General features: G+C 32.4%; 2 protein-coding genes across 4 annotated transcripts in view; both read left to right on the top strand.

The window, feature by feature from the left end:
• Positions 1-27,960, top strand: part of LOC126738930 (uncharacterized) — an 83,161-nt gene that overhangs the window by 13,136 nt on the left and 42,065 nt on the right. The window contains exon 1 of one of the 3 annotated variants that reach the window (XM_050444421.1): positions 23,043-23,065. The exons of the other annotated variants lie outside the window; for them this stretch is intronic. The gene's annotated coding sequence lies outside the window, so the exon portion shown is untranslated. Of the gene's footprint in view, positions 1-23,042; positions 23,066-27,960 lie in introns of those variants that run through there. 3 annotated transcript variants of the gene reach the window in all.
• Positions 14,032-16,917, top strand: LOC126738933 (uncharacterized). The gene is made up of 2 exons (XM_050444425.1): positions 14,032-15,998; positions 16,058-16,917. The coding sequence occupies exons 1-2, from the start codon at positions 15,762-15,764 to the stop codon at positions 16,388-16,390; spliced, it is 570 nt and encodes a 189-aa protein (XP_050300382.1). The 5' UTR covers positions 14,032-15,761; the 3' UTR covers positions 16,391-16,917.

Below are 27,960 nucleotides of genomic sequence, written 5' to 3'. Positions count from 1 at the left end.
ATTTATTAAGTTCGTGCTCGTATCCCATCTCTAGACCCATTCCTACCCCTGTTATTGATGGCTGAACCTATTTATGATGGTAGCCAGGCCGGATGATACCGGCTGCATCGTGGGGAAGGCGACAACGTGCAAAAATTGGAAATTTACCATTGTAAAAGTCTTATTAGTTATTATTGTGAAATTTTCGATTCGGGAAATAGGGTACATACCCGAATAAGTTGGCAAATTGCACCAATTATTGATGACAGAAGCCAATAACCCAAACAAGGAAGAAATAACATAGCCGAAATGTTGCAGAACACTCGTGAAGAGTTTAGGACCAGCCGGTGGTATTTTAAATATTTAATTTAACAGACTTTTTAAGTAATAAAATATTATGTTATATTAGATTTATTATTAATTTTACTTCAAAAATATCTTTAAACATATAATTGTGTTTACGCCAGAGAATACCAGTTTTAAAAATACTTTGGAGTAAAAATAGTTCTAATGTAATCGTTATTCTGCATATTTGTTTCCAAACTAGCAGTTATCGGTACAATATCTGCGTTGAGCCATGTGGGATATAAATGCATATAAACTGATAGAAATTCTTCTAACAAATCTGGTAGCGTCCTCTCATTTGGCAACGGAAATTGCTGTAACTAACTTGACAGTTTGACATGTCTAATTAAATCAATCAAAATGGTAGAAAGGCGCGGCCAAATTAAGGCGAGAAATTTAATTTTCATTAAATAAGAAATCTGATAATTTTGTTAATGAATAAGACTAAGCAATGTAAATAAAAGCGCCTATTGATAGAAAATAGAGTATAAAATATATAAATAGTTAGCATTAGATATAAATCAGGATAAAATTGAACTCTTTAGATTTATTTTACATATCTAAACGAGTTAATCTACTACAATAATCAGTTAACAATAGTGTAATACATACAGCACACATTTCAAAATGGAACTAAAACATTTTTTTTAATATACTTATTATTTAATTTTCCTGAAAAATAATTACTTAAATTCAAATACATAATACATAATAATTTATTATAACAGACACAACATAAATTTGAGTTAATTTCAAAATTTTAGCACTAAACTACACCAGCCCAAATAAATAAGAAAAAGTTGAAAAAATTTTTGTGCTGGTTTCTTATCGTACATCTAGAGACATTACCATTAGGTTAATAATAAAAAATTAAAGAGATAAAAAAAAATATCAGATACAGAATAATTTCTAAAATACTATATATCTATCCGCAATACAAAATAAACCTTCGAAAATTAAAACAATTTATTATAGTATAACATATACCACTTTTATAGTATATATTTGTTGCCTCTTATAATACTTACTGTGTATAAAATGGTTACATGTTTCGCTCAAAGAGTTAAGCATCATCAGACCTAAAAACATGAAGTAAACCTAATTGCAAGACAAAACTTAAATGTAAATTAAATATTTAAGAGCATTACCTGAACGGCGAAAGACTAACAACACACACATTTTTCCAACCAGCTATATGATAATACTGGAAGTAAAATCGTCTAATAAAAATATACATTTTACGGAAAACATAAACAATAAAATTAAATAAAAATAGAAATAAAAATACAAATTAGTCAGTAATGAGGTTTAAACTAATGCTTACAAGAGGTTTTATTATAAGTAAAAGCATTATACCGCATAACTACTAATATATTGTCTATTGTTAAGTAAATCAAACAAATTATTAATTAAATGGAAATGTTGCCTGTGTAAAAAAGCTACAGCCTTTAAATCTCCTGAGTGGCTGAGTTGTAAAGCTGTAACTTATTGATAAGAATTTGTCACTGAAGTTAAAATATTTTTTCTTTAATTTACTTATGTATACTTATTCAGGATGGGCCAATGAATGCTTTCCACCCACTTTTTTTAAGTATTTAATAAAATAAAAAAAAACAGTTTTACATAATTTTTTAATAACAATAAACTTATTAAATAACATGTCCAAAGTGACGCCCACTAACATTTATGCGGTGATAAATTAATTTTTTATTTCTTCTTTTCTATTCTACAACGCATTCTCGCCTATCCTTTCACATTCTGTGGAAATCTTGAAGAAAAGCCGGTCCCGTTTCATAAATAAATGTTTTTAAATGACTCCAAGCGAAAAATCGAGAGGGGAATGATCCGGCGATCTGGCAGGCCATTCGATAGGTTCCCGAAGTATAAGCGGTCCCTGAACTCCTCATTTAAAAATCGTTGAACAGGTGTTACGAAATGAGGAAGTGCCGTCTTCTTAAAAAACATCATTTTATTTGGCTAAATTCTCATCTTCAGCGATTACCTCCCTCATTCTCCGAACAATACGTTCTTGCAGCAGAGCTAAATATATTTCCACAGTCTGGTTGCCTAATAAAAAATGACCCGATTAATTTTTTCTGGATGTTCACCGTGGGATTCTCTATACAATTGCGGATTTGAATCGCTCCAACATCAACAATTGTGTCGATTAATCAATCCATGTAAACAAAATAAGCATTCATCCGAAAAATAAATATTCTATAGAAAAACTGTATCATTTCTAATACATCTTTAACTCATATCTTCGACGTATTAAAGTCGTCAGTCATAATCATTTTCATTCAGTTCGTCCTTTTTACACTTGTTCTGGAGACGGAAACCATTTGCACTAGCCCATTTCCAAAAAATTATTCATTAATTGTCTGACCTATGTATGCGAATTTTTATTTTGGTACCTTGCATTATTTTAGTTATTTTAATACAATATTATTTTTTTTTTTTTATGAAAGCGCTTTTAGTTTCTTCTTTATTTTAATTTCTAATAAGCTGTCATACCACGAGAATTAAAAACAGCCGTTTTAAATTTAGGGAATATAATCAGAATAAAAAGATCTTTAAAATAAGGCGCAACTTGACCCTCATCCCCATTTAACATTTTAGGATTGACAGTAACCCCCGCGTAGGGGACGCATCTGAGGGATTAAAAACGTTAAATTAATATATTCCTCTGGTAGTAAAAAGTAACGTATGCAAGCTGTTTAAATTTTTGAGTGAAAATATGTCGTGTTTTATATGAGTTATAGCAAAATTTTGACAAACTGTCACATTGAGAAAAAAATGGGGCACGTTTTGAACTCGTTGGTTAGAATCCTTTAAAATAAATTTAAAAAAATAAAAGGCCTTTAAAATAAGGTCCCAGCCCAACCCAATCCAACACAACTCTTATTCCCTTTTAAGATTTTGGGGTTGATACCCCGCGCAGAAGATAAAGTTGGAACGTTGAAAATGATAAATTTATTGTTCCCTTCTAATTAGAAATTGACGTATAAGGACGTTTTTTTTTTAATTTTATAAAATATAAAAAAAAAACTGGGATGGAATGTTTACCTGCTGACCCTGTATATTCTGCTTAAGTTGTGGCATTGAAAAGCTTGCTTAAAGTACTCCATAATACCAAATTTTCACTTCTGAAGTTCATTTTTGTTTTTTTTTTAACAACAGTATTTCTTGAGTTTTTTAGTAAATGTAATCATATCAAATATAGGTATATCAAAAACGGCAGTAATGCTCTGACAATCTTTATCTATAAATGTAAAAATATGTTTGTTTATTCCGTTATAACTTAAGAAATAGGGAATGGAATAGCACGAAATTTGGCATACTAAGTTCTTTTATCCCCGGGAAAGTAATGAGTATGGTTCTATTCACAAATATATTGCTAATTTTGCAATAACAAATCACCCTGCTTGACGCAAGGTCTGGGTTGTTTGTTTCGAATATTAAAGGATGTATTGCAAGCGGAGCCTAAGGTTAAGGCTTTACAATGAAGTGATATGGATAGGTTTGCTATTAGTACTGTATAGTTAATTCTCTTAGAGCTGCTCTATTGGGACCAGTTTGGTCACAAATTGTTGCATAAACCTTTAGAACAAGTGACTGTAGATCTTTAGAATAGTTAAAAATCAATATCTTTAGAGCTTCTGTTTTGATTGTATGCTGAGTGAAAAAATAGGATACTTGCATTTTATAAGATTTCCGTTGACCCAGTATCATAAAAACAAGACCATGATTTGCATGCTTGGAGCTCTTACTAAGTTAATCCCGAACATAAAAATATCTTATTAAATATCAGAGCACCACAACGATCTAGTTCACTCATTGATTTAACGTGTTGTTTCAGATCTTCTAAAAGTAGTTTTATCTGACTACATTTAAAAGGAATGTATAAAAGAATTTTTTTCTTGGTAGGTGTAACTAAAAAAATATCTTTAAGTTTTTATAAAGAAGTAGATTTCTTTTAAAAATAGAGAGATCAAAGGCTTTGTTTTTAGAGGAACGTTCAGCTCTCACATTTTTTAGCAGTCACTTTATTTTTCACAGCTTCCTCATGGTAGATTTATGTACATATATATATACAGTGCGAACGTAAAGGTTGGAATAAATTCATTTAAAATTCAGGGGTATGTTCAAAAAGAAAACGCTCGGACATGTCGATTTTTATTTTTAACTGCGGGTTTTCTTACTATAATTTTATGTATACAGGGTGGCCCAAAAATAAGTTACGGTCATCAACGTAATTTTTTAAAATGTAAACACCTATTTTTTATTTTAGATTTAGGTTTTACATCAAATTCTAAGTACATTTCATGTACCATGTCCTATACCTAAACTCGACCGTTGACGATTGAACACAATAAAAGGCTATTTTTGGAAGAGTTATTTATATCAAGCAAGAATACATAAAAATATTTTAATTAATTTATTAAGTGTTGAAAATGGCTGCCACGAACCTCTTGGCAATATCCCAGTCGATGCTGAAATTCTTGTAAAACGTTATCGATAACAGAAGGTTCTATCAATCTTATTTCTTCCGTTATTCTAATTTTTAAGTCTTCAATGTTGTTTGGCCGATTAACATAAACTTTGGACTTAGATACCCCCGCAAAAAAAATCTAAAGGAGTCAGATCCGGCGATCTGGCCGGCCATTCAATTGCACCCCTCCGACCAATCCAATGTCCAGGGAAAACGGTATCCAGGTACTGGCGCACGGGACGAGTGTAATGGGCTGGAGCTCCATCTTGCTGATACCATAAGGAATTATCTAATATATCCGGGTCTTCTGGATCGGGGTATAAAGTGGCAAGGCATGGAACCAAGTCATTTTCTAACAACTCTAAATACCTCTCACCATTTAAGTATCCTTCAAAGAAAAAGGGCCCTATAACCCTGTTTTCAATCACCCCCGCCCAAACATTTACTTTTTGAGGGACTTGGCTGTGGCACTCCATCATCCAGTGCGGATTTTCAGTAGCCCAATATCGGCAGTTTTGCCGGTTTACACTACCATGAAGACAAAACGTTGCCTCATCAGAAAATACAATTTTTTTTGAAAATTGTGGATTAGCACGGCACAAGTTCATAAGTCTCTCACAAAATTCTAAACGCCTATCTGGGTCATCTTCATTTAGTTCATGAACCAATTGAACTTTGTAAGGGTGCCATTTATTTATACCTAAATACTTAACGGCGGATGTCTGGGATATCTGATTTTCTAACGCAATATTGCGAGTCGTTTTATGGCAATCTTCTTCAACTGCCAGCAAAACATTTAGTTGCTTCTCTTCTGATATACTTGACCGACCTTTCGTATAATTATCCCTGACATGACCCAAATCCCGATATTTCTGTTCTATTTTACTGACAGTACTTTGAGATATACGTGGCCTATCAGGATACTTGGCATGATAAATTTCACAGACTTCCATCTGAGTGCGCATCCTGTTTCCATAACCAATCATCATTAAAATCTCTATTCGCTCTCGCTCACTAAGCCGTACTTTTTTTTGAAATTTTAATTTTATCTTTTGATAAACTTAACACAAGCAAAACTTTGCTTAGGCATCTAAATCAAACTAAATTCACTCAAAATTATTTGATGTCAACAAATTGTGACAAGTTAACAATCAAAAACACCAACCACAAATGTAAATAACCAAACAATAACTGATAGGTTGCTTGATATAAATAACTCTATCAATCGTCAACGGTCGAGTTTAGGTATAGGACATGGTACATGAAATATACTTAGAATTTGATGTAGAACCTAAATCTAAAATAAAAAATAGGTGTTTACATTTAAAAAAATTACGCTGATGACCGTAACTTATTTTTGGGCCACCCTGTATACATAAAATTATAGTAAGAAAACCCGCAGTTAAAAATAAAAATCGACATGTCCGAGCGTTTTTTTTTTTGAACATACCCCTGAATTTTAAATGAATTTATTCCAACCTTTACGTTCGCACTGTATAATATCCTGCTCATAATTTAAATTAAAAATAACTGCCCAAGCTGATTTATTTTCCTCTAGGAGAAAAAAAATTATCAGAATAGTTTGTGATTGATTTTGAACAAATAGTTTTCTGAATGCATTAGCTGAAGCACCATTTAGGATTGAAAAGACTAAATATTTTCCAAAGGAGAGCATAATAAAGTAGACTCATTACTAATGTCTGCTATCATCAAAATCTCAGCAGGTTTCTATGACAACCTACAGATGTTTTTAAAAAATCAGACCTATTTCAAATGTACATACTCTTACAAGATGGAGCTCTTACATGAAAATGTTAATCTATTTTTTGATTGTGGAAAGGAAAATGGGAAGTCTGGCATTTTATAGTATGTATTTATGATAATCAAGTTATAAATTTTATATTTAAAAAGTGACACTTTTACATTGGAACTGATTAATTTGATTGTATTAAAGACTAAAAATTGGTCATACAAAAAGATAAAAAAATTAGATTTTTTTTTTCGAATCTTAGAATTGCTGCAAATCAATTGAAACATTACTCCCTGATATTGAAAAAGACATTTTTAGCAAAAGAAAAGTAATTAATTTAAAATAGCAAGCTTAAAACAAACCTAACCCATGCTTACGGCATACATTAAAAAACAAACTAAAATGATATGACAACTGATGTTCCATTCGTCAATGTCAACAACGTCATTTCCGTCAATTTTGACAAACAAGATAGCCGATAATGCCGACATACGATTTCAATCCTATCATACTAGTTTCACACATGTGGTGGCTGAAACTGATTGGAGACTTTGCGTTACCAGGCCCCAGGTCGAGTCTGCACGCGTTCACCTTTTGTATGTAACAAACTATTACATTTATAAATTGCACTACTTATCTATTAGACCAATAGTTTTATAACTCTAGTATTATGGATGTGTTTTAATAATAGGAAGAAGGTTTTTTTCCGTAAGAAACTATATTGAGGATTTAACAGAACATCATTCATTCAAATGGTTAGTTAGACCGAAGCTTCTTACTCTAATATTTTTTGATGTTATCGGTAACGTTTTGTAGTCGCCTAGTAATGTTATAATTTTCCTTAAGCGCTAATGATTCTATGTCTGCCATTTTTGTCGCAGATCACCTACCTATATGTGTCATGTTGTAATGTTCCTCGCATAAAAGTTTTTTTTTCTGCACCTTTTGAATTGGCACTTCTCCTGTAATTTTTTTTACCTGACCTATATCTTTTCTAATAGTTAATAATAATAATAATAAACGATTTATTTATTTCATATCAAAAGATTACAATACTATATTTTGTCTTACAATCTATAATAAAATAAAAAACAACATTAGCTTGCTTTAGATGAACCAGCTGCTAGAGTTTAGAAAGTATGAGAAAAATTATTATGGTAACTACGAATATTACTATTTTTATAAAATCTTATAACAAGAGTAGGGTTTAGCTAAAAACTTGATTTATAATATCATAGTAGAATGGTATAATACGAGTTGTCTAATAAAGAGAAGAGCAGAAAGGAGAAGAGAGAACTTAAAGTATAAAAGGGATAGATAATAGGAAAGTGAGAAAGAAAAAAAATAACATAAACGGAGTTCAGCGGAATATACTTCAGACGTTCAGAAGCAACATATCTTTAATTTTTTTTAAACTAGTAATCGACAAGGAAAAATCCAAAACTTTGTATTTATTTATATGAGGCAATTTGATAGGCAAATGATTTTTTAAATGCTGAAGTTCTATAAACAGATATTGTTAGAAGCTTTAATCTACGAACATTGACATTATGGACATCTGTTCAATATACCAACTCAGGTAATTTATTAGATATTCTTTATCTACGCTTTATACCAAAGATCAGTCAAAGACAAGATTTTTGCGTCTTTTGAACTCTTTCTTTATCCAGGCTGTCCAAAAAAGGGTCCCTATATATAATCTGTAAAATTAAAGTGTGTTAACACTAAAGCGTCGCAAAGCGCATCGTCTTGGTTTCCTGGGTCAAATAATATTTATGGCAGTAAATAAGTTTAAGCACTGAACAGGCGCTTTTTAAGCATAGGGTAATATGATGCTTAAATTTTAATTTACAATCAATAATTAAGCCTAGATTTGTTACAGAATCTTTAAATTATATTATATTTACACCAAGTTTGAGTTGTATACTACTCTGTAGTTGATATCTCACAGTTCCGTTACAAAAAAATTGCTGTATGATCAGTTAAGGCTTTTAGAAGCATATTTAAATCGCTGTTAATTTGATCAATAATAGTTGCCACCAAGTCCGCTTTAAAAGATATGTAGATTTGAGCGTCGTCTGCATAGAGATGATATTTGCAGTATTTTAGGCCCTTTACAATGTTAAATATATATAAACTATAAAGAAAAGGGCTAAGTATGCTACCTTGAGGAACTCCAAATTTAACAACCAAAACATTTGATTTCTTGCTCTCAAAACAAATACACTTCTGCCTGACAAAAAACAATATATTAACAAGCATGCGCACTCAAGACTGTAGCATCACCAGGATCCTGAGATGTCACTACGTCATCCAATATGTCAGACAGTATAGTTGACCAGTTGTAGCGAGCTAAAGTTGATATGTAATTTTCTTTCCCACGCTGATGTTGAATTTTTTACGAGGGCGGGTCAATAAGTCCGTGACTTTTTGAATTTCCCGCCCTTTAATGGAAATGGCAACTCTGCTCCTGTCAACAGAGAACTTTCAGTTGACGCCTGTCAAAATTTGAACAAGCTGCGTCATTTAGTTTGTGTTTGACAGCTGTTGATACCAGACTACCACTCGTTTTGAGAAGAAAATGGAAAAAAGTGAATTTCGTGTGCTCATTAAGCATTATTTTTTACGGAAAAAAACCATCACTCAAACCAAGGCTAAGCTTGATAAATATTATGGGAACTCTGCACCATCCATTTCCATGGTAAAGAAGTGGTTTACTGAATTTCGATGTGGGCGTACAAGCACGGAAGATGCCGAACGTTCTGGACGCCCAGTCGAGGTCTCTACATCCAAAACAATCGAAAAAATTCACGATATGGTTTTAGCCGATCGGAGATTGAAAGTGAGAGAGATTGTGGAAGCCATAGGCATCTCACATGGTTCAGTAGTTTCAATTTTGAATGATCATTTGGGTATAAGAAAGATTTCCACAAGATGGGTGCCGCGTTTGCTCACAATCGACCACAAACGCAACCGTGTGACAATTTCCCAGGAGTGTTTGGCGTTATTCAACCGCAATGTGGACAAATTTTTGCATCGTTTCGTCACCGTGCCCGAAACGTGGATCCACCACAACACGCCGGAGACCAAACAGCAGTCAAAACAGTGGATTTCTCGGGGTGAATCGGCGCCCAAGAAGGCAAAGGTGGGTTTGTCAGCCAATAAAGTCATGACGACCGTTTTTTGGGATGCACACGGTATAATCCACATTAACTATCTTCAAAAGGGGAAAACAATCAATGGAGAATATTATACCAACTTACTGCATAGATTCAATGAGGAACTGAAAGAAAAAATACCACATTTGGCCAAAAAAAATTCTTTTCCACCAGGACAATGCGAGAGTCCACACATGTGCAGTTTCCATGACAAAAATCCATGAATTAGGTTACGAATTACGAACCTATTCCCAAACCTAAAAAAATGGCTCGGCGAAAAGAGATTTGACTCCAACGACAAAATCATCTCTCAAACAAATGCCTATTTTGATGACCTCGACAAATCATATTTTTCCGAAGGGATAAAAAAATTGGAGAAACGTTGGACTAAGTGTATAGAACTCAAAGGAGACTATGTTGAAAAATAAAATAAATTTTTATATAAAAACCTGTCTTTTATCCAAAAAGTCACGGACTTATTGACCCGTCCTCGTACTTTTGGATTTCTTACCTATGGTCCTATTTTTTAATGGTTTCATATAAGCAGTAGCCGCATATTGATTGTGCGTAATTAATGCAATTGAATAAAATCTAACAATTTCAAGAAGCAATACTAATTTACATAAGGAGTTTACTCTGAAGATTGCTGGTCTTGCTAAAAGGTTTATTGTTTATTGTTGTAGCTACGAACTTGCGGTTTTTAACCTTATAGCATTTCTTGTTGCTATTGGTTTACATTCTCCTGGAATACCTGCAGATCATTATAATTTTTTAGGGTGTCCTGAAGCTATACTTTTACTTTATTTTTCATTTATGTTTTTATTGAATGTAGCTTTTTTGCTAAATAAAGATATTATTTATTTATTTATTTTAGACTTGCTTGATGCCTATTTCAGCATCAATTTGTTAGAATTAAGTTAACTTATTAGAAGCTATCAGAAACACGGTACTGATCAATGATTCTGTGTGTCTTTACATTTTCTTTTTGAATACTTTCTGTGGAATTCCGAGCTGTTGCCTCTAGCCAATTGTCTGCCATTCCAAATTTGTTATAATGTTAAGAAAATAAGCACTATTAACGTATTCATAGATATTTTTCGTTTTAACGGATATCTACGTATTCCTGTTTGAGCGAGCACTAGCTGCCCAGCTGCATAGCTTGCCTGATAGGGACTAGCCTCCTCAGCAACCTGCACAGACTTAAGGATATTTAGTGGATATAGATAAGTACAGATTTACTCACCCAAATTGGGCAGCTTGAATTTCTAACATGATAGATTATATTTATTAGTATCAACTTTCATGTAGACCTTTGAAACCTTGTATATTCTAGATGAGTATTAATTACTACCATTGCGGGGGACCTAATAACAGAGACAGAAACCTTAAGACTTGCATTTCCAAAACTTAATTTTAAATATATTTATTTAATTGCTGAATAAATACAAAATATCTATTTTATGCGTTATCTATGAATCAATATCAACTATATTTGCGCATTATTTTTAATAAACAAGCAGATAAAGTTCATAGTACCGCCATCGCCACGCCAAGTCCACTTTTAAAAATAAAGGTGATAAACTCAGATATTGCGAGTATAATATAAAAAGCATTTTAGTAAATTCAAATTCTCGTTTCTGATTGATGACGCCCAACAAAACAAATAAATTCGACCAAATTTCACAGGAACTAATTATTTATTCTCCACTCAGTTCTGTTTTTACAAAATGAGTTTATTAAGCTCGCATCTCATAATTTAAATTGAAAGAGTAGATGTCACAAGTCATGTGATCTTAAATCGCATGATGATTTAAACAATAGGATGGAACAAAAAAAATTGTAAACATAAAATAAATGAGTTTTAATGGCTTTTATTTGGAGAACATCAATACAAACCAGTTGAATCGTAAATGACGGATACTATTTATAAATATCCAGAATCAAGATACCAGTGCAAATTAGCGCTTCTAACCGGTATTGGTCACGTCGTTTGACAAATGCGAGAGGTCGCCCGTATAGATTTTATCGAACATTCTAAAAGTTGATCTTTTTGTTTAAATTACGATAATTCATCTGATTTTTACTTTTTAAGTAAGATACATAGGCGATAGCGGTAATTATTTTTTTTTTTAAATGATAACGAAATATTACACTATTACAAATAAATTATAGGTCACTACAATCACAAACCAAAGCGGTAGCAGCAATATGTGTTTTGCAACCCAGCGCTTAGCATTGATGGTGTTTAGATCAGTTTTCACGCTTTGGACAAAAGCTACATCATGTCTTTTCCTGCGATTCTTTTGCTTAATACTTTTTATAGTGGTCATCCTCTTTGGATCTATATTTGCTGTACAACAAATTTTTTTGCCTAAGGGTAGTAGGTAAATTAGTCATCGACGCTCGATGAAAAATCTGTGGAAGTTTTTCTTTAAAAATATTATGAAGTCTGTTACTTTGTCAGTGTTGCTCTTTTAAATTATATGAGAGTTTATTGTTCTATATTCATTAGGTACAGTACAAAACAAAATAAATGGGCAACGATAACTAACTCGTGTGACTGAGTATTCGGATTTCATTCGATTAGCAATATCTACATCGTCTTTTCATTTGTGAAAAGTAATAACCTTTGATTTTAACTGATTTAGGATCCATACTGTCATCGTCGTGGAAAGTGAAAACATTATTACGTTTTCACCTTTTTTGGGTTTGTATAACGCTAGGGTACAGTTATTACTTCCACCGAACTAAAAATTTTCCTGTTGCTAGAAGTAAGTAGTTCGTATAATGTTAGTCAATAGTTTTTATACAAAACTTTAATTTCGAAATGAATCATCCTTAATAACTTCTTTAGAAAAGACACCTGAATTTAGATATACAAGGGGACGTTTAATTTTATATTTAACAAAGTTCTGTCAGTCACCTCCTCACCTCCGGCTAACCTCACTTTGATATGTCATATGAGAACCCCTATCATGTAATACATCATTGTAAGTAGCATTAAAATGTCAATTCGATAAAAATTAAATCGGTTAACGTACCAGCAAGTAGTGATTAACAATGTCTGACAATAATGAATGTTTCATCGACCTCAAATTTTTAAATTTCAAATGGCTACCCCAAGTGTGATACATCATTTTAAAGGGTACACAATCTCCTATGTAACCAAACCGAAAAAAAAACAAAATCAGTATAGGCGATAGTAAGCAAGAATATGTGGTAATAAAAGACATTTTAAATATCAACTTTAATAGGTTAAATGGTCAAATGGCAAAGAATTTTCCATCTTACTTCCCCAAAGAACTAGATTCAAGTTGAAGTAATTTATCAGTAAAAATATATGGTAATAATCAGTTGATTGAATCGACATATTTTTTTATTTAGCTTATTTATTTTACTAGTATTTTTTGGAGTATCTAATATACGTATAAAAATTTCAATAGCCAGCATTTATAATACCTTTAAAAACGAGTTAATTATTATCGTTAAAATTGTCATTCTGATGATCAGTTAAAAATTCAGAAGTCTAAATAACTTAAAATTGTGTATACGCTAGCCGAAAGAATAGAAATTATTCTTTTTTATGGCGCAAAAAATCGATGCGCTCGTAGAACCGATAGGGCATTTAATGACAGATACCCAGATAAGAACGTAGGCCAACGTGAACAGTTTCCAGGAATGTGGATTGGAAGGCGTGGTGCAATTGAATGGCCGGCACGGTCGCCAGACTTAACACCACTAGATTTTTTCCTTTGGAGATGTTTAAAAAGCAAGTTTATAAGACCCTGAGCACATTTTGAGCACTTAATAAAATAAACTTTCTCAACTGATTAAATTGTTTATTTTTAAACGCCTTTTTACACCCTTACTGTAATATAAACTTACATTTTTTATACAGCGTTGGGTGGTAGTTTGTATGCCCTTTAAAATCATGTATCACACTATAGGATAGCCATCTGACATACAAAAGTATGACGTCGGTTAAATGTTATTATTATTACCAGACTTTTTTAGCTCACTATTCGCTAACCGATTTAATTTTTTTTGGCACTGTTGAATAGACATTTTAATGCTGCTTACCATGATGTGTCACAGGATGGGGGGCTTCCATTTGATATATCAAAGTGAGGTTAGCTGAAGGTAATTGACAGAACTTTGAAAATATAAAATTAAACATCCCTCTTTATAACTAGGTTGACGTATTTTTTTTTATGTTTATTAAGGATGGTTCGTTTTGAAATTAAAGCACTGTATAAAGCGTTTGCTAGTGGTATAGAACTATAATAAATATAAGTACTGATATTTCGTCCGGCATCGGCTTTATCAAACATTTGTTAATACCTGCAGCATCATTGGGAGCTTGAAAAGGTCTAGCCAGTTGTTTTCTTGCCTACACTTCCATGATTTGCAGGGAAAAAGTTATACCGTTGCATGAATTTTTATGCCGTAATTTGGCGGCTTATTTGCTTTGTATTGGCGGGAAACAACATTTACTTTAAAAAGCGTCCATACATACTGACTTGGAGTACAGTAGTTACATCACTTTTGTAGAACGACTGAGAACAAATTGGAACCAAGTTGTTTAAATTTGCTCGATCTTTGCGGCTACTAAGATTATCAAACCGAATGAGTCGTATCAAAAAATAAAAGATGATAGATACAAAATAATGCGGGGCAGCATTTCGTGCATATCTAGTTTATGTTTCAGCCAAACGGTGGCATCTTTACCAATAAACTAAGGTTCATACAAATCAACTGGAGTAAGAGGTACTATAGGTTGACACTCTGGCACCTCCTCATTAGAATATTGTTCTTCTTCTTCCTCAAATACAATGGACTCACGTCATTTTGACGGCCGCCCAATCTTGTTGCTTATTATATTATCGACCTACAGTTTAACGTGGGTTCCGAACCACGAGAGTTTTTTGTATGACAAACACTAACAGCCATGCCCATGCCAGGATTCGAACCTGAGACCACACTCGCATCGTGAACGCTTTGCCCACGGTGCTACCGGGATCGGCTAGAATATTGTTCTATATCAGTTTCGTGAAAGCTTTTTTCAGAAATGGCATCAGGTATGTCTGAACCTTCATTCGACTGAACTTCAATATCCCATGATACTTCTTCGGACCATTTTAAATACAACTCGTTTTTTTTTCATTATAGCTGCAAAGAAAAACTACATGAATATCTAAATAATAATAGAAATAATAATAAAAATACCAATAAATACAATGATAGAAATACGAATGGTTACTTTAAATATGTCGGATATTGCCCTTTTGTCTAAATATGTGCTACATATGCAGAGAGGTACAGGGTGTTTCAAATTCGAGCCACATCATTGGGATTTCGGAAACGGTAAGAGATACAGGGTCGGTTAAATTGGGGCAAAGTTGCGTATTCTTATGCTTAACAAAATGCCGTTTTAAAATTTAAAAAATTCCGACTACGTACGAAGTTATTCGGAAAATACCGAAATTTTGGAAAATAGTTTTTATTTTTTTGTGAGGTTATTTGAAAACATATTTTAAAATAATTGACACTTTATTATTGTCACTTTTTCTCCTCTACCAGATGGCGTCGTCAAATTTAAAATCCGACGTTTCGTCTTTTGGCAACCATCATCAACTTTATTTTTTTAAACACGGCTCTGGAATTTTTTTTACTCATTTTAATTCCCCTTTTTATTCTTAGAGAAATGACATATCACATAGTTTAATTTTCCAATATTTTGATGTCAAAAATTTACTTTTATTAAAAAAAAGTTAATACTGTCCTGTTGTTTGAAATAAAAATTGTCTTGATGTTATTTTTCAATCAATAACATGGTAAAAATATTGCTAATATGTTATATTATATTATATTTTCACAAATTTTTCTGCAGGCCTGATGTCTAAGTCTCCGGCTGAATAACTTGAAAATTCTTATTAGCAAAGATGGCTTTGAATTAGAAAAAAATGGACGACCATCTGTCATTAATTGTTTATATCTGTTTGACATTTGGCTTTTTCGATATTTTGTGAAATCAAAAATGGTATTCTCCAGTAGCGAACAACGTGATATGGTTCAAATTTACTATTCTTTGAATAGAAATTCGCAATGCTCCTGCCAACAATATCTGGAGCAATATCCAGAGCGCCCCCAACCTAATTATACGTATTTCGGAGCTTTGGACAGGAACCTTAGCCTCTATGGAAGTTTCATTAAACCTCGAAATATGTATGGGACTCGAGTGCATCCTGAAACCGAGCAGGCGATTATTAATGCTGTAAGTTTTACAACGATATACTTTCACAATAACTTTTTATCAGATAGCTTTCGTTAAAGGTTACCCAAAATCCGCAAGGTTCAACCAGACAATTTTCCCGTGAATTGAATATGCCAAGTACCCTTATCCACAGAGTATTGAGAAAAAATCGCTATCGCCCCTATAAACTTCATATCAGTCAAGAACTTAGGCATGGAGATACCGATAGAAGGCTTCAGTTTTGCAATTGGTTGAACGAAAAACTGCAAGATGATGAAGACTTTTTAAACAAAATAATTTGGACAGATGAATGTAACTTTTCGACCAACGGGCTATTTAATCGGAATAATGAACATTTTTACTCAGTCGAAAATCCGCCGACAAAACCGCGAAGTAAGAAGACAGGGGCATAATTCTTTCAATGTTTGGGTGGGTCTTTACAGGAATCGAATTTTGGGACCTATTATATACGACGGTAATTTAACTGCTGAGCGCTATTTAGATTTAATTCTGCCAAATATATTCGATGTTCTTGAAAATGAACCTCTTGATATTATCCGCGATTTGTGGTGGCAGCAGGATGGTGCACCACCCCATAATGGAAGGAATGTCACACGATTTTTAAATCATAATTTTCCTAATCAGTGGATTGGAAATCAAGGGGTGGTGCGCTGGCCAGCTAGAAGTCCCGATCTTTCCCCGTTGGATTATTTTCTTTGGGGCTATTTAAAGAACAGACAATTTAAGAACATCCCAAATGATATAAACATTTTACGTGCAAATTTATTGACAGAATTAAGGGGTATACGAGCCAGGACTATCCAGCGGGCAGTGTCTGGAAATTTACGTAGAAGGATACAGAAATGTATTGAGGTGCAGGGTCAACTATTTGAATATTTACATTAAACTTAAAATATTGCATTTTTTCGCATTAAGTTCTATTATTTTTAGTTTGTGTTGTTCAACATACAAGTTAGTAATAAATTATAGTTGTTACTATTGTTATTGTTAAAATTTAGTATAATATATCAAATTTATACTATTTTTACCATGTTAATAATTAAAAAATTTCGTCAAAAACATTGATTTATTCAATAAATGATAGTGTTAAGATAAATTATTACTTTTTATTTCAAACAACAGGACAGTATTAACTTTTTTTTAATAAAAGTAAATTTTTGACATCAAAATATTGGAAAATTAAACTATGTGATATGTCATTTCTCTAAGAATAAAAAGGGGAATTAAAATGAGAAAAAAAAATTCCAGGGCCGTATTTAAAAAAATTAAGTTGATGATGGTTGCCAAAAGACGAAACGTCGGATTTTAAATTTGACGACGCCATCTGGTAGAGGAGAAAAAGTGACAATAATAAAGTGTCAATTATTTAAAAATATGTTTTCAAATAACCTCACAAAAAAATAAAAACGATTTTTCAAAATTTCGGTATTTTCCGAAAAACTTCGTACGTAGTCGGAATTTTTTAAATTTTAAAACGGAATTTTGTTAAGCATAAGAATACGCACCTTTGCCCCAATTTAACCGACCCTGTATCTCTTACCGTTTCCGAAATCCCAATGATGTGGTTTGAATTTGAAACACCCGGTACACTATATGCACTCCTAGAATTACATCAAGAAAACTGGAAGAATTAAAATAAATCTGTAGTGAGAGTTACTATTTAGTTTTTTTTGACGGCACGATCGATCATAAGCTAAGCCTCTAAAGATAGTCAGTGAGAGATATTCTAAAAGATTTTTTTCAGTTTTTGCAGGTATTGGAGCAAAATGAGATGATTAAAATCTAGATTTTGTAATGTATAATTGTAGTAATTTTAGTAGCTTCTATTTAACATTTTATTAGAACTATTAGTTCTTCTCTAATATCTATTATGTTTTAACCTTTTAATCCAACCTTTATGATTTTTAGAGTTAAAGAAGACAATACTGTATTTTATTTACTTACGGACCACCTTAATTGAACTTTTTTTTAACTTTTAACTTCGTTACCACTACAAATAAACTTTCAACTTCAGATTTAAAAAGGGTAAAGATACAAGTTGACACTTTACGGATCTAAATGTTACATTGCATTTAAGCCTTTAACGAAAACAATAAATATTTTTACAAATTGCAGTCATTAAACGTTTTAAATCACCAGGGAAAGAAATAATTTATTAGATTGTATAAAACAATAAAAAACGATTACTTTTATGAATTCTAATATTTTTGTATCGCTTTTACCCTAGAACCGTTAAATTCCTTGTTTTCATATCTTTTAGAAATTATATATAATTTACTAGATTATGATTCTTTAGTTTTCTTTAGTTATAATTTTTTTTTGGAAGCAATATGAGCAAAATACACCGCATATAATATATAGGATATGTCTTCTTTCTAGACTTTAAGATAACATTTACATAGAGTCATTCAGGTTTTTCTTTCCAATTTCAATTGTAAATTAAGAATAGATAGTTTCGCTTATACCTATATTACAGAAAGATGTTTTCATCTATACCACTAATAACATTTATTTATAAAGTATTTATAAGTATTTAATATAAACTCTATGTTTTTCCAGCTTCAAATTCAATATCTCTGCATACTGAAATTACGAATATTCTGTTATAAATATTAAATGAAATTTAAAAAATTAAATCTTTCAATTAAAACAAAATCTAACGATTCCCAAAAATTTTATTTTTATATTATAAAATCCATTTATTCTTTTATTTTTCAATCATTGCCTATAGTTGCCATTTTTTGTGTCTCATCAGTGAAGAAAATTGTTCATATTTTGAGTTATGAGTCAGCCATTCATTTAGGTTTTCCTCATTGCTTATAGGCCATGGCTGGAAGATTGTCTTTTATATATTTTTTTGTTATCCTCATTATTTATTTAACTAAATTATATTAAACATATATACATCACGGTTTTTATAATTTTGCTTACAGTAGTTATTTTAGGTTAGAAGTTAACAGTTATCCACAGGCTTAATTCATACCTTGATGTAATTTTATTTTATTAAAATAGTAATAAATTTTGTCTTTAGGTTAGGTTACTTTTGGTGTAAGTGGGGCACCTTGTGTTCCTCCACTGCGACCCTAGGTGTATTGTGGCTCCTTCCTAAATGTTTATACTTTCTCAATGAAATCCGCGCTCTTTAAGGATTCGATTATTTCATTGGGAGAAACATTCTTAATGTCTTCTGTCTTAGGTAAGGCATTGCCGATTCTCTAGTGCCGGAGATCTGCATAGGATGTGCTCGTCTCAGTCTCGTACATTGTGATATCTGTTACCTTCCTTGTTGCTTCTGGTATGAAGGCGTTTGCATGGTTGTGTCCTGGTAATCTCTTCCAGTAGCGCTTTGCTTTGTTATGTACCAGCGTTGTTATTGTGTGTTTTGCCGTTCTGTAGGCAATGTCTAATGCTGGTTCTGGACCTATCAGGTTAGATTCTGCTCCTTTTTTGGCTAGCTTATTAACCGCATCATTTTCTGTAAGCCCAGCATGTCCCGGAATCCATGTTAGGGTAATTTTCTGTCCTTCCCCAAGTAGAATAAGCTTGTTTTTGCCGCTCCATATTGCTCTAGGTGTGCAGGTAGAGGATTCTAGTGCTTTTAGAGCCGCGTGACTATGACTGTAAATTTTGATGGTCCTGTTTTTAAGTTGCATTTGATTAAGCATTCTTGCACAGATTTCAGTGGCATGTACTTCCGCTTGAAAAATTAATGAGTGTTCTCCAAGGCAAATAGATTTTTTTTGTAATTTTGGCTTTAGTAGTTTTTTCTTTGTGGAATTTTATATGATTTAATGAAACAAATAGGGTGTAAATAGCATGTCTATAAGTATATAGTAATCATTATATAGTAATCGTAATTGATGATATTTAGTAGTGTAAGTTTAGTGTAAATAAATAAGTTCGTGCATTGAGTAGTTTAATTCATACCTGTGTGAATATTTGTAAATTTCACGTTAGTCAACTGGATAAAAAATAAATCATATTGAACTCAAATAAATCAGACTAAAGTTAGTAAAAATAATAAAGCTGATGTTTAGCGCATGTGCAGGGCAATGTCCCGGACAACATTGTTTTTGGTGCAAGCGATATTGATCAAATATTCCAAGGTACGGAAGCTAAATTGCTGGAAAATTCTGAAAAAACTGTAAGAAAACTATGCTACACTAAGAGAGAATTATGCTTGGAAGAAAATACTTTGGAAAACAGAGATAATTCTAGAAAAGCCTATAACACTTGAGAAGCGGATTCTCTCTTTGGTGGAGTATAGGATCCAGTAAGTTCAGGTCAGGGTCGCACTATTGGACGTTAATACTATCTGTGAGCCGCACTGTAGACCTTCAACAACAAGAATGAAGTTTATGGTAATATAAAATTTGTTGGACTGAAGCTCCTGAAATCTACTATATCATGGGATAATTATCAGGGTCGATTTGAAGTTTATATTGGCCTTGAGAGGAGATGCTGCTGCCGACAAAGAATATCTCCGGAGTAAGACATTTGATAATGCGTTTTAGCCATTAACTTCTAGACCATGTCTACCAGATGCAATTGAAAAATCGGCCCTAAAACTCAAGGGAGTCCTTGCAAGAATTTAAACTGATTACAGCACGTTTCAACTGACATATCCAAATGACTAGGAAAGAATCGTGGAATGTTTGGCAGTGAAAGCACTCCTGGATGGACTCTGTGATGGTAAAGTGAGGTAGTACCTACTACTAGTAGATCCACTTAAGCTAGTAGATACACTAATAAGGATCCTTGCAGCCAAAAACAAGGGCCAGACCTGTACTCAGCAATTTATTCCAGGGGCGGATGACTTCGAGGAATCGGTTAAGCGGATCATTAGGGAGGTCGATGAAGAACGTAGCTACCAAGATCGGTTCTTGGAATGTGCAAAGCAGGTCACCAAAGAAGCCACTGGCCAGAAGGCGCTAGTTCTACTTCTGCGAAACGAAGGAACGTCTATGTGAAGAGATGATCGTTGAAGGACTTCAAGCATTGTCAGCGGGCAGAGAGAAAAAATGCTAAGTTGTTAAGAGCCGCAATTATCGCTGATTTTTGGCAGACAGATAGTCCTAACCTGGATAAAGGAAGGGCTAAAGTCAACTTGGAAAGAAGTTGCGAAGTTTTGTCTTAATGTCAAGTCATATAAGCACAATGGAACTCCCTAATTTTGTAAGACAGACTCTTGCGGTCAAAAATGGTTGACTACGATGGCAAAAGGCAAAGAAGGCAAATCGTTGTGCCTAAATGTCAGATTTCAGAATTGCTAGAGAGAATTCTAGCCCCTGATTACAGGAACTAAGAGGAATAGCTGAAGTTTTTCGTAGAAAGTTCGAAAAAAACTCAGGAGCTACATCGGTGTAACCCCAGAGTCGAGCAAACACTCAAGATAACTTATGAAGGGATTGGTAGAAAGATGTTCTACCTGATTACCAAAGAGTCTTCAGATCAGAACTTATAAGAATGCTTGAGACTTTTTGTGTTCTCTAAAAGAGGAGTTGTTTACAGAGGATCTAAGAAGCCTAGCAATTCCAAAACTCGCATGTAGACTGACAACCTACACTGGAGGATAATTCGCAGCATGTTACTCTCAACGTCGTTCTCTGAAGAAAAGCGTTGTTTGTTATTTCTACAAAAGGTCCACTTGCATGAGGGGACTCTTTTGCCGATATCGATATCCATCATCTTTGGAATCATTTCCAGACGAAGGATTCCACACAACCTAGGCGTATTTATTTTCTTATTTTGACTGCAAAATTCAAATTTTTATTTTTACTTATATATACATATGAATGTATACATGAATAGTGCGAAATATTATTGATAAATAATACAAATAATAAAGATTTGAGGTGAGACCCTTATAGCACTCCAGAAGTATTGGGAATATTCGTTAATTTAGATTATTAATTATTTAACATAATTGTTTTAAATCTTTGAAACAAATAAGTAGCCATCCATTTCAAAAATAATACCTAAATGCCTAAGGTTCTTAATTTATCAAGGTAACCTTTTAATAAACCAGTCTTCCAATACTATACAGGCCTAAAATATTGCTTTAAGAGACATATAATTTTTCTACATTCTTATTTTGATTACGCTTGTGTAGTAAAATTAATTATCCTTGTTTCTTATAAACAATAAGTTTAATTTTAACCATTTTACCTATATAATCCAATATTTTGATACAAGGCAATACCTATTTTTCTGGGTTTTATCTTTTTTTCGTTTTATGTAATGGTTTTAGGCACAAATTATTTGACTTTATCACAACACCTCTCTTAGGAGAAATGATCTTCTTTATAAAGGCAATATGAATATGGCTTTCTAACACTCCAAGCCTTCTATATAAATAAAGAATATTTGTATAACGTACTGTTTTGAATGTTTCACACATTTTGTATTTTAATGTTTCTGCAGAGACATCTTTAATTATCCGCTTAAAGTTAATTTAGATTTTTGACTTCAGATCTATTAAACTTAAAAATAAAATCAGACTTTTTTTTAAGTTAATTAAAGAAAAAGATTAAATATAAGCTTTTTCATATTTTCGAAGAAATGTAACTATACTTTATTAGCCATAATATTATACAGATATAGAGAAACAATTACTTTTAGTTTGAATTTTAGATTCTTCATGTATATTCGTATATACTCGTAATATGTATTAGTTAATGCCGAACTATACAAATATGTAATAACATACCCATAAAACGTACAATATCAACTTTGTCTATAATTTTGTATAACTCAATACTGCTATATCGTATACTTAACTTAAACCTAATTTTTTTCGTGTATTCGCATTTTCTCTTTCACTTGCGTTAAATATCCGGCACTATCCATCAGCTGATAGAGAATGTTCAACCCTATCCAGAACTTCACGTGCGATGCGCGTGTCATCCGGAACAGTCACATGACCCTCTTGGAAAAACCGATCGATAGCCCGTTCTCTCTCTGTCGCTGCTCTCGGGCTTTGAGCTGAACACAGACAGAATAGTTCAAATTTGGCAGTTTGATCAGTTGTTTCGTCGAAGAGAAGACCACCTCACTCGGTGAGATGTGTATGTATTCCATATTTATCTTGTGTATTAGCTCACTTCTCTGCTTAAATTTTTATTTCTTTTTGGAAAAAGATGCTTTGTTTTTATTCCACTTACATTTTTAAACTCTTTTTTAGATACAAACTTTATTATCAGCTTAAAACGTTTAGGAGAGTTTATAATATTTATTTTTTTTTACAGAAATAATAGTAGAATAAGTATGTTAAAATCTTATCGACAAAATATTTAGCTTAAAATAATATACACTTTTTGGGTAATTCTGTATTTTTTTTAATAATATTTTACGGGAATTTTCCATTGACATATTCATGAATGTGCAATATCGTCCTGACACAGGGATGAATTTATTGATTTTTAGACCGGGCTGTTCGTTGCCTTAACCTGCATTTCGCGACGGCATTTTGGGCAAGTCAGTCTCGTTAGAACTTGACCTCAAAACGACCCTTTAACAATAATAAAAATGATTAATGACTTCATAAATAAGAGATAAAATAAAAAGAAGTTGACTGAATGATAACTATACACCATTTTAATATTATTGTTTTAATTCTTAGTAAGACTAATAAAAACTTGCTGCCTGTCATCTAACATCAGTCCTTTTTATCTATTACTGCTATTACATAGAAGTAAAATATACTTACTAGCACCTTCTATATTTCGAGTATTGAAAGTAATGCTACATGTTGCAATATTTTTTGTATAAGGATGATCTATATTTGATATTAGAAAAACTCTTTTTTCTCTTAATAACAGCAATTACGAGCATAGAGGTGGAATAAAAACTTATAAAACAATCACACCCACTTGTACTTGCTTTTGAATTTGTTGAACTCCACTTAAATTTGTTCTCCAAACCTCCTGGATTATCAACTGTTGACATATAAAACTTTACCACACTTAATAAAACATTCTATATAAATAAATAATTCCAGAGCTTAAGTGACTGACTCACATATAAAGTACGTTTTGAATACTATCTAGAAATATAGTACTACGTTTTCCGTTGAACAACATTAAATTTTAAAAAATGGACAGTGAGTCAAATAAAAGTAAATTATCCCACATGCCGAATGTCAAATTAGTGGCAATATCAATCCTAATTCTTTTTCCAAGGAACGTATTTTGAGCATACTTTTGTTTTAATGGGATCCTTAACTTTGAGCTTGCCTCCTTTTTTGAATAATGGAATAATTCTGCCCTTTTTTTAGCCATCTGGGACTTTTTTCGCTGTTAATATTCTGTTAAATAACTTTGTAAGTCATTAGTGCTGTCGTCCATATTTCAATAACACGTTTGGTATCTCATCTAGTCCAAATGCTTTCCTGTTTTTTTTCTGTACCATCATCATTCTTTTAGTTACTTCGGAAAGTACTTTAGCTTTTTGATCTTCTTCATTAATCTGATTACTATTTTCCTTTTCAGGTATATCTGTTTACAGTTGTTCAAAATAAGTTTCATATTGGTCTTCATAAACTTTTAGTGCTTGCATGCTCTTATTAATTAGATTCTTATATCACTTAAGAAAAATGTTTTATTGCGTTATCGATTCCGTCCTATTATATTACCATTCTAGTATAAACGAAAAATAAATACAAAGTATTGATCTCTTAGAACATTGAAAGAGTAGAAGACGAAAGAATAAAAATATCACTGATTCTTTGTTGTCAAGTTTACGCACATTTTCAAATTTTGGACGAAATTTTCAGCTATATATTATTAATACATATGATAATGTTAATTCAACTTATTGGTGGTGGCAAAAATAACATCTTCAAAGCAAACAAAAATTATTAACAGTTTTATTCCTAAATCCGTTTCTAACAAATTTAGAATAATAACACCGCAAGGAGAAGCTCAGTGATGCGCGAAATCATCATCTTATCAAACGGCTTTATATTTACATCCGACATTTGTGAAGTTCTGTATTTTTTCTTTAGTTTTTGGTTGAAAAGGGAAAAAGGTTTGAGTATTTTTTTGATCTGTTACGATTGTGCCGCACCATGGGAAAAAAAGCGATTCAAGCCGATCTTTTCACAAGTAAATACCGATACTACTATAATTTCATATCAAAGGAGAACCGTCATCAGAAAGGTAGAAGAGGGGATCATAGCAATAAACCTAATTAAAAACTTATTAAGAAATCTATAATTATTATAAAATATTTAATTTTCATAAACATGTTTTTTATTAGGTAGGTACCTTTACTCTAATGAACTACGTTAAAAAACGCATAAAGAGTTTATAAATGGTATTATTGTTTATATTAAAAGCATAATTTATAATAAATAAATATTTATCATGTAAATATTTTCGTTGAGTATCATTGTCGAGCGGCGTTGCGATGTTTTTGCCTTTTTTCTCTAATATACGTTATCGACATTCTTTAACTTTGAATATTGACTTCTTTATAGAGTATTTTATCATATTTAATTTTTTTAAAAATGCTTCATATTTGTTAATATTTTATTAATGAGGAACGGTCATATTGTTTTTCGCCTGTCAAAACAAGCCACAATTGTTTATGATATTGTAAAGTGTTTTTTTGCCAATTCTACATAAGCATTTGGCATCATTGCATCAGAAATGTTGAAATGATGCCAAATGCTATTTATATAAGCAAACAAACTGCCCATAGTTCGCAATGCTAATTCTAGCCTTTCAATCAATTATCTAACATATACAGGGTGTTTTCCTTAAAGACGTGCTAATATGTAAGGGGGTGATTTCTGGACCCATTTTAAGAAAAAAAACTTTCTATGAAAATATGTCCCAAACGTCTTAACTTTTGAGATACAGGGTGTTAAAAAAAATCAGTTTTTTAATAATAATTTAAACAATATTGTGGAAATTTTTATGGAATTTAGTACATGTATTCTATGCATCAAGACGCATTTTTCAATGTGAAAAAAAAAAATTTTCTTTGCCAGTGGCGTCCCTACTGGACTTATATTGAATATTTTTAGTAAAAAAAATACTACCCCACTGCTTTTTCTTAAAATAAAAATTATTTTTAAAATTCTCAATCACTTTTTAGCAAATTTGATCTCATCAATAAAAAACAATTTTACTTCCCTTAAAATTTGATGCGATGTGAAAATGTTTGTTCGTCGATTGCAAGCAAATTAAGGGACCAGATTTATTACAAGTATGAAAAGTTAAAAAAATTAAATAATTTAAGAAATACTCATGTTTCTAACGCGTTTAAAAAGTAAATGGGAGTAAAAAAGTGCCGTAACGCGTCTTAATTTAAGGCAAATAAAGTCACGGAGTTGCCTATACATGTTTCGTATTGCTCGTTACTATGGGCAATGAGCTGTGATTTTAAATGTCAAATTTTTCTTTATCTAGTTATGCATGAATAAATGACGTTTTTATACATAAACATCGATGATGGTAATAGCTGTTATCTTAAAAAGTAAGTTGTTGGTGTTAAATACCATTAAATTTTGTTTTTCTTTTTTGAGCTATTGAGTATGATTAATATCAATTGGCAAATAGTTCAGAAATAGGTACCTACCTAATTTTACTTTCAAAACAACAGGGCTTTAACTGCAAAAAACGAGTTTTATTTAATTTTATGGAACTAAGCTTAAATGAACGGCTCAAATGTATTTTATTTTAATTATACTGATTACAAAAATTGTTGAAAATGGCCACCTTCAAGGCAAGTATTTGGTCTCTTAAATCTTCTAGAGTATTTAGGGGAGTTTAAACTAGAGTATTAAGGTGCCCCCCATAAAAAGAAATCTAAGCTATTGAGATGGGGGGATCTTGCTGGCCATTGTTGTGGTCCTCCGCGACCGATCCATCGATTCGGATAAATGGTATTTAATGGTTTCGGACAATTAAACTAAAATGAACAGGGGCACCATAATGCATGTACCATATTCGATTTCTTAACAGAATGGCACATCTTCAAGAAGCCCAAACAGTTCTTCTTCGAGAAATTGTAAATATGACCGACCATCAAGGCGCCCTCGTGGGAAAAATGAGCCTATTAGGTAATCACCAATAACTCCTGCCCAAATATTAACCGAAAATTGGTGTTGAAAATAGGTTTCCGTTATAGCATGGGGGTTTTCTTCTGCCCACAAATGATTATTGTGCAACTTTTGAATAGCGTTCCGAGAAAAATTTGCTTCGTCTGTTAACAAAATCTGGACTCAAACTGCGAATTAAGTATAATATTCTGGAGATACCACTGACAGAAGTTCACTCGCTGCGGAAAATCTCCGGGAAGTAATGCCTGTACTCTTAAAATATGTTATGGGTGTAATAAAAAATCAACCAAAATGCAAAGAATTTGATGACAGATACCTACCGATCTGATCTATCGATCTTTCTCGTACTTGTCTCAGGGTGTTCTTCGATTGCTTGTAGCACCGCGTTCTTAATTTCAGGGGTTTTGACAGTTCGAGGTCTACCTTCCGGAATACCTTTCTTGAAACAACAGTTTCCCTAGGTCGACGATAAATATTTGAAAAGATGGTTTTCTGGTAGGACACGGTTTGGATACCTTTCCTGATAAATACGTCTGGCTTCTGTTGCGTTACCATCGGCGAGGCCATATACGAAATGCCTTGCTGCTATTTCTTCATTGGTATAATTTGCCATTACTGATATTCAGAAAAATAGCGTGGAAACAAAATAACTTCAATAAATCTGTTAAAAATCAAACAAATGACGCGCTGTGATAAAAAACTGATTTTTTTTTTAATTTAACACCCCATATCTCAAAAGTTAAGGTGTTTAGCATATATGTTCATAAGAACTTTTTTTCTTAAAATGGGTCTAGGAATGACCCCCTTAAATATTAGCACGTCCTTAAGGAACACCCTGTATAAGAAAATAAATATATATATATATATATATATTATCAGGCTTTAAAACTATAT

This window comes from Anthonomus grandis, chromosome 7, assembly GCF_022605725.1.
Source record: "Anthonomus grandis grandis chromosome 7, icAntGran1.3, whole genome shotgun sequence".
In the NCBI taxonomy this organism is placed as follows: domain Eukaryota; kingdom Metazoa; phylum Arthropoda; class Insecta; order Coleoptera; family Curculionidae; genus Anthonomus; species Anthonomus grandis.
Note: the sequence above shows the minus strand (reverse complement) of the source record. Positions and strands in the feature narration are given on the sequence as shown.

Coding starts and splice junctions, on each gene's coding strand:
- LOC126738933 (XM_050444425.1), top strand. CDS start 15,762: ATGGTATTCTCCAGTAGCGAACAACGTGATATGGTTCAAATTTACTAT. Junction 15,999..16,057: donor AGCAGGCGATTATTAATGCT/GTAAGTTTTACA, acceptor CTTTCGTTAAAG/GTTACCCAAAATCCGCAAGG.